Raw genomic sequence first — 6,920 nt, 5'->3', positions numbered from 1 at the left:
GAAAAATACTAAATAAAATACAATATTTTGAAAGTTACTTTGGTGTTTCCGACTATTTTTTAACTACTGTTTTATACATTAATTTGTTTGACTGAAGAGAAAATGTTATATTTACATATCAGACTGAGGAAGGGCTGGAGAACACAGTCATAGTCAAAGCAAACACATTATTAACTATATGTTCTCATTTAATAAGAATTACATATATCGAATACCAATGCATGAATGGATTGTTTATAATGAATAGTCGTCTTCTAGTATAGGGAGGCCTATTAAATATTATTTTTTTTATAAACTCCAGGGCTTTTTTTTATCAACATTAAAAATACTATCTTGATTTAAAGTAAACTTTCTAAAAACCCATAATACATAGCATATTTTCCAACAATGTTATTCTTATTAAGTCTTAGCTTTATATATAGTTTAAAAACGGATATAATAATTTGACTTTATGAATTCTTTTCCAAATACAGGTCTTAACTTACTGTTTTTATATGCTGCCATCACATGGCGAGACTCATGCATCCACAACAGACGCTAGCGGCGTTTTCCCCATACAGCGAATCGGGCGTCACCCTGACTCGCGTGCATTACAAATAGCAGTGGACTCTCTTCTGTTATATACTCTTTGCTCCTCGATCGCATGTGACCTCTATCACTCTCAAACTGATCCACCAATCAGGGGCGTCGGAAGCAATTTTCATTGGACCGGCCAGATGCGACGATCCCTAATCCCACCCCTCACCTCACATTGGCCCGTGGTGGGAGAGGGTCCGGATAGAAAACCTTCTTTTTATACATTATGTCCTTACAGGGCATCGTATTCTTGCCAGTAATATCGCAAAAAAACATTACATTTACAGAGAAGATATTTTTACCCACATAATAAAGCTCTGATGGTTTGACAAATCACGCAGAAAAATAGATTATTGAAGGTTTTTTTTATTGCAGTTTTAACGGCTCTCCAGAGACTTCCATCACGGATAAATGGAATGTAAACTGATCATTGTGAGTGTGACATATTATTATGGCGTGTAATTAGATAATAACAATAATAACGAGATGCTTCTTCGTTAAATAAATACACAAGTAGGCCCAGAAGATTTATGCAATAATTATTAAAAGCAATGTATTATGTTTATATACACGGGTTGCCGGCTATAATATATGTAGTTTTAATAAAGAATGTCTAAAACAATAAATACAAATAATATTATTGAGAGGTAAGAAATTACAATGGCAATTTAAAGTCGCGGTTTCGGGGCCTGAATAAAGATTGCTAATGATTGAATGATTGTAATTGAAATGCTTATTATTTTCTATATTGTAATTTATATTTATATTTATATTACATTCTATGTGTGTTTTGCTGTTCTCTGATTTCCTACATCGGATGGAGACCCACTTTGACAGTAATTTATTTTACTTTTTGGTTATCTCGCCGGCCCTGGTAGGGAATCAGAGACATTTATTGTAAATTTTTTGTTCTTTTTTTACTGTTTTTTCCATTTATAATGTAATTGTTTTCGGTTGAATAAATGAAATGAAATTCTACTCCCTAAATGTGAAAGAGCGAAATAAATACCGGGTAGCTCTTTTGAAAGAGCGATTTTAGCTCAAAAAGAGCTGTGTCTCGAGGGGGCTTCTTAAAAAAAGAGTAAAAAATTACTTCTTTTTAAGCGGATTTGTTCTTTATTTAGACATTCATAATTTTTAAGAAGTAAATAAATTTAAAAACACAAAAAAAGCAACATAGGGCCTATTGTTTTATTTATTTGTATTATTTAAAAATATAATAGCTTATATATCGTTAATAATCACTGATGCTTGAAAGTTATATTCGCAGGTAAAAGCCTAGCCTGGTACTTCAAAGCCAATAAAAAAGTATATAGTTTCGTGTTTCTTTTTTTTTTTTTTTTTTTTTTTTTTTTTTTTTTTTTTTTTTATAGGTTCTACTCCTCCTTCATACAAACCGACGAAAAAAGCCCTTTCTGTCACATTGGCCCCAGTTTCCATTTTGACGAATGCATGAAATAATTTTCAGGCGCTCACACGAACATAAACTTTATAACCAATCAAAGCGATCAGTGCAATTATATAGCTCGAAATAATCGAGCTGTTTTTAGTCGCTCTTATTACACGAGCGAAGTAGAAAAATGAAAAAGTGCAAAACTTTAGCTCTTAGAAGTAACTTACAGCTCAAAATGAGCTAAAATAGTTTAGCTCTAATTTCATAGTGACTATTTAGCTCTTTTACCTTTACGAAGTGGTAACAATTAAATGTCTGCTAGAACTAATCTAATCTTCTAATCATACTAAATATAAAACTATCCCCTGCCGGACACCCTGAGGATGCAGGATTTGGCAGTATGGGTTGCGTCAGAATCCGCACCTCCTCCGCCTCATACCATGGTTGGGGCTAAAATGAGAACATTTTGAGAATAAGAAACCATAGATAGGTGCCCGGAAAATGTACTCTCACACATTAAAAATCTTACCGGTAATTCATATCAACAATTAAATAAAATACAAAAAATATTTTTTCCTAATACAATCTGGGGTGCTGCGATCGCATTGTGTGCACCCTTCTCCCTGCATCAGCCCAATGAGACACCATCCCGTTATTTCTGAGTCTAGGTTTCGGAAGATTATTAGTTAAGTGGTGAATCAAATCGAGATAATATAGGCCTAAGCTATTTGTATCGGATACCGATACATATGTTTTTGGTCATAGCGCCCTCTGTAAGGTTGCTAGGCAGTAACATCCATTTTGAATTAATAAAAACTTTTGAATGATTGATGTTCTCATTGATATGTCTGATTTTTGATGCAATGACACCTGAACCGGTAAACATTCTTTATTCAATGTTTAAGTAATATACCAGCAACATATTTATGTACTTTCTGGTTAGCGGAAATATTGTGGTATTATGCCTTGTTTAATTTAGATAAACGGGTACTGTATTGCTTTTGCTCTGTATGGAGTTTTCACGGAGTCGGGTGTACGCATTACTGTATGTGTAGGCGTAGCCTAGGCCTAGTTAATTGTTATATCATTCCATGCAAACATATTCAGGAAATAATATGATTTTACTATATTTCTTGTACTCATAATTGTATTGATAATCACCATGACAATTGCTATGTTGAACAATTGATGCAGCCGAAGCCAGTAAAATCGTTTCAGTGTCCTTTTTGGTCAGCATATTAAAGCTGATACGTTGAGGCAGCTACAGTAAAATTCCGTTAGACGTCACAATAAAGAAGGACGCTACAATAGAATTTGGACAGACATGGATAAATTAAAGATAACCCGTTGAAACAGAAAGGGAAATTTAACAAGAGGGTTAAAGGAGCTGGAATCCCTTGTAGAAATAGGAGCAAGCCAGGAAGAAATTGAAAGGGCAAAGAACAAGGTTAAGACACGATTTGAGTTTGTAGAAGAATGTCAAGATAATCTTGTTGAATTGATTGAAGAGGATGAAGATTATGAGAGGGAATTAGAGTGGATGACTAAATGCCAGGATGGGTTTCTGGGAGAAATGGCTAGATTAGATAAGCTGCAACACCCAATTACAAATGGACCAGACGTGTCAGTTGCTGCTCCAGAACCAGTAGACTTACCTGCACAAGAAGAGGATGGTGAAATAGCTCCTGCACTAATTCCAGTTGAGCCAGAGATTGTCGTCCCTCCAACCGAAAATTCTGTAAGTGACAGTGATGCTGACTCACATAGTGCTAATTCCAGTGACACATCTCAGAGTATGATTGGGGTGCAAAATTATCTTTGCCGAAAGCTCAAGTGAAGGTGTATGAGGAAGATCCACTTTTCTTTCATGCGTTTATATCCTCATTTAAGAGCACTGTTTGCGATGTTCCCAGCGACATAATGAAGCTGAACACACTGCCTTCATAGGTGACATTAAAAGCATGTTCTATCAGGTCCAGGTAGCCCCACAACATAGGGATTTCCTACGATTCCTATGGTGGGAAAGTAGTGATGTTAATAAAGCATCAAAGGAGTTTCGAATGTTAGTGCATGTATTTGGCGCTAAATCATCTCCGGGATGCGCCAACTACAGTTTGAAGGATGTAGCCAAACGGTTATCAGACGAGTATGGCCAAGATGCATCAAAGTTTGTCCAAAACAACTTTTATGTGGATGACAGCTTGCAGTCAGTTGAGACAGCGGATGTGGCAATAGACCTAATCCAGAGGACGGTAGCCATGTTGAAGGAGGAAGGATTCAAATTGCATAAATTCCTCTCAAATTCAAAACAGGTTTTGAAAGTTCTACCAGATGATTGCATCGCATCTAATGTCGGCCAGAAGGACATGAATAATCTACCCACAGAACGTACTTTGGGAATACTGTGGGACCCTACTCTCGACGTATTTACATTTGAAGGCAACATGAAAGAGAATCCTCCGACAAGAAGAGGCATTCTATCGACTTTGTCTGCTGTGTTTGATCCACTTGGATTAATTGGTCCCTACATTTTACAGGGAAAGCGAATCCTCCAGAATGTCTGTGCGGAAGGAAAGGACTGGGACGAACCATTAAATGACGATACAATCCAACATTGGATAGCTTGGAAAGAGCAACTTCAGTACCTCAGCAACATTAATATTAGCAGATGCTATAAGGCTCCTTATGCAACTGGAAAGGTGTCTTCTGTTGAACTTCACCACTTTAGTGATGCATCTACTTCAGGATATGGTCAGTGTTCGTACCTAAGACTAGTGCACGAAGATGGAACTGTAAGAGTATCACTTGTCATGAGCAAATGCTGAGAAATACCCTTAAAAACAATGACGATACCGAGGCTAGAATTAACGGCAGCCATGGTATCTGCAAGGATAGCAAGGATCCTAAGAGAAGAGCTGAAATATCCCAATCTAGTTAAGCACTTTTGGTCAGATAGTACTTTGCTATATAAGCAATGAGTCCAGACGCTTTCATGTTTTTGTGGCCAACAGAGTACAAACTATCCGTAATATCAGCGAGCCAACCCAGTGGCACTACATTGCCTCTGAACAAAAACCAGCAGACATCGCCTCACGTGGCAGCTCTGTAGAGGAATTGTTGGATTGTGATTTTTGGTGGCAAGGGCCTAAGTTCCTCAGTGAGCTGATTTACAAAATCGAAGATTATCTACCAGAACAAATACATGATACAGATGTTGAAGTAAAGAGGGTAAGAGTTCAGGCCACCCATGTTAGTGTACAAACGATTCCAGAGATGTTAAAGCGATACTCCAGCTGGTGCCGAGCAAGCAGAGTTCTTACTCTATGTATTGTTTTCACATACAAATGCAGAGGTTGGAAAAGAAGTGGAGATCTCACAACTCAGGACATTGACAGAGCCAAGAAACTGATGGTAAAAGCTACTCAGCATAACCACTATAAGGAACTTGATAAGTTGACCCGGCTAGATCCTGTGGTGGACCAAGATGGCCTTATTAGGGTAGGGGGAAGACTAAAGAGGTCAATCAGTCTTCCTGAAAGCATTAAATGCCCAGTAGTGATCCCTACAAAATCTGAACTAACACGTTTAATAGTAACTCATTATCACCAAGTGACGCACCATCAAGGTAGAGGTATCACATTAAATGCCATTAGAGCTGGTGGTTTTCACATAATTGTTGGAGTGTCATCCGTAGCCAGATTTATCCATAACTGTGTACTGTGCCGTAGATTAAGAAGGAAGCCAGAGACACAGAGAATGGCAGACCTACCGCCCGATCGACTAGAACCTGCACCAGCCTTTACATATTGTGGTGTAGACCTGTTTGGACCTTTCGAAGTGAAGAATGGCAGGAAGTTGGAGAAACGCTACGGTGTAATATTTACTTGCCTTGTTTCACGCAGTGTCCACATAGAAGTTGCCAGTTCGCTGTCCACTGACTCGTTATTCAACACCTTTCGAAGACTTGTAGCTAGACGAGGTGCAGTTAAACAATTAAGATCGGATCAGGGTACAAACTTTATCGGTGCTTCAAGAGAACTACGTGAAGCAATGACTGAAATGAATCAAGAAGACTTAAAGTCTCAACTGCTTCACTTAAATTGCAATTGCATTTTCAACGTGCCGACAGCAAGCCTCCACGGTGGCGTTTGGGAGCGCATGATAAAAACAGTAAGGAGTATTTTGGATGCACTTATATTACAACATAGGGCACAACTTAATGATGAGATGTTGATAACTTTCATGGCCGAGGCTGAGGGCATCGTAAATAGTCGACCCTTAAATACCACTGAGGATGCTAGTTTAGAGCCATTGACCCCAGCACATTTACTCATGCTGAAGCCTTTTGTACGCCTCCACCGGGCAACTTTAATACAAATGGTCGCTATAGCAGGAAAATGTGGAAACGAGTCCAGCACCTGGCCGAATGTTTCTGGTCAAGATGGCGCAAGGAGTACGTCCACCTTCTACAGAGTAGGCAAAAATGGAATGTGACGAGACGAAATATGCGAATAGGAGATGTTTTATGGTGATGGACAAAGGCGCAGCCCGAAACACTTGGGAGCTAGGACGTGTAACCAAAGTCATGCCTGGTCAAGATGAACTTATCAGGAAAGTAACCTTGTACTCAGGAAGAAGAAAAAAGTGACTAAGTTGGTGTTACTAGTAGGCAACGAATCTTAAAGGTGTTGCATAAGATATATGTTTTTGATCATAGCGCCCTCTGTAAGGTTGCTAGGCAGTAACATCCATTTTGAATTAATCAAAACTTTTGAATGATTAATGTTCTCATTGATATGTCTGATTTTTGATGCAGTGACACCTCTGAACCGGTAAATATTCTTTATTCAATGTTTAAGTAATATACCAGGAACATATTGATGTACTTTCTGGTTAGCGGAAATATTGTGGTATTATGCCTTGTTTAATTTAGATAAACGGGTACTGTATT

General features: G+C 38.1%; 1 protein-coding gene across 1 annotated transcript; it reads left to right on the top strand.

Annotated features, from left to right (window-relative positions):
• The first annotated feature begins 2,979 nt into the window (after nucleotides 1–2,979).
• LOC117100373 lies at nucleotides 2,980–6,463 on the top strand. The gene is made up of 4 exons (XM_033240040.1): nucleotides 2,980–3,014; nucleotides 3,326–3,762; nucleotides 3,860–4,761; nucleotides 4,922–6,463. Exons 1-4 carry the CDS (start codon nucleotides 2,980–2,982, stop codon nucleotides 6,461–6,463), a joined length of 2,916 nt encoding a protein of 971 aa, XP_033095931.1.
• Nucleotides 6,464–6,920: the final 457 nt, after the last annotated feature.

This window comes from Anneissia japonica, unplaced genomic scaffold (assembly GCF_011630105.1).
Source record: "Anneissia japonica isolate Jap-2015-1 unplaced genomic scaffold, ASM1163010v1 scaffold288165_len100143_cov145, whole genome shotgun sequence".
Lineage (NCBI taxonomy): Eukaryota > Metazoa > Echinodermata > Crinoidea > Comatulida > Comatulidae > Anneissia > Anneissia japonica.
Note: the sequence above shows the minus strand (reverse complement) of the source record. Positions and strands in the feature narration are given on the sequence as shown.

Coding starts and splice junctions, on each gene's coding strand:
- LOC117100373 (XM_033240040.1), top strand. CDS start 2,980: ATGGAGTTTTCACGGAGTCGGGTGTACGCATTACT. Junction 3,015..3,325: donor AGTCGGGTGTACGCATTACT/GTATGTGTAGGC, acceptor CCGTTGAAACAG/AAAGGGAAATTTAACAAGAG. Junction 3,763..3,859: donor TTCCAGTGACACATCTCAGA/GTATGATTGGGG, acceptor TCCTCATTTAAG/AGCACTGTTTGCGATGTTCC.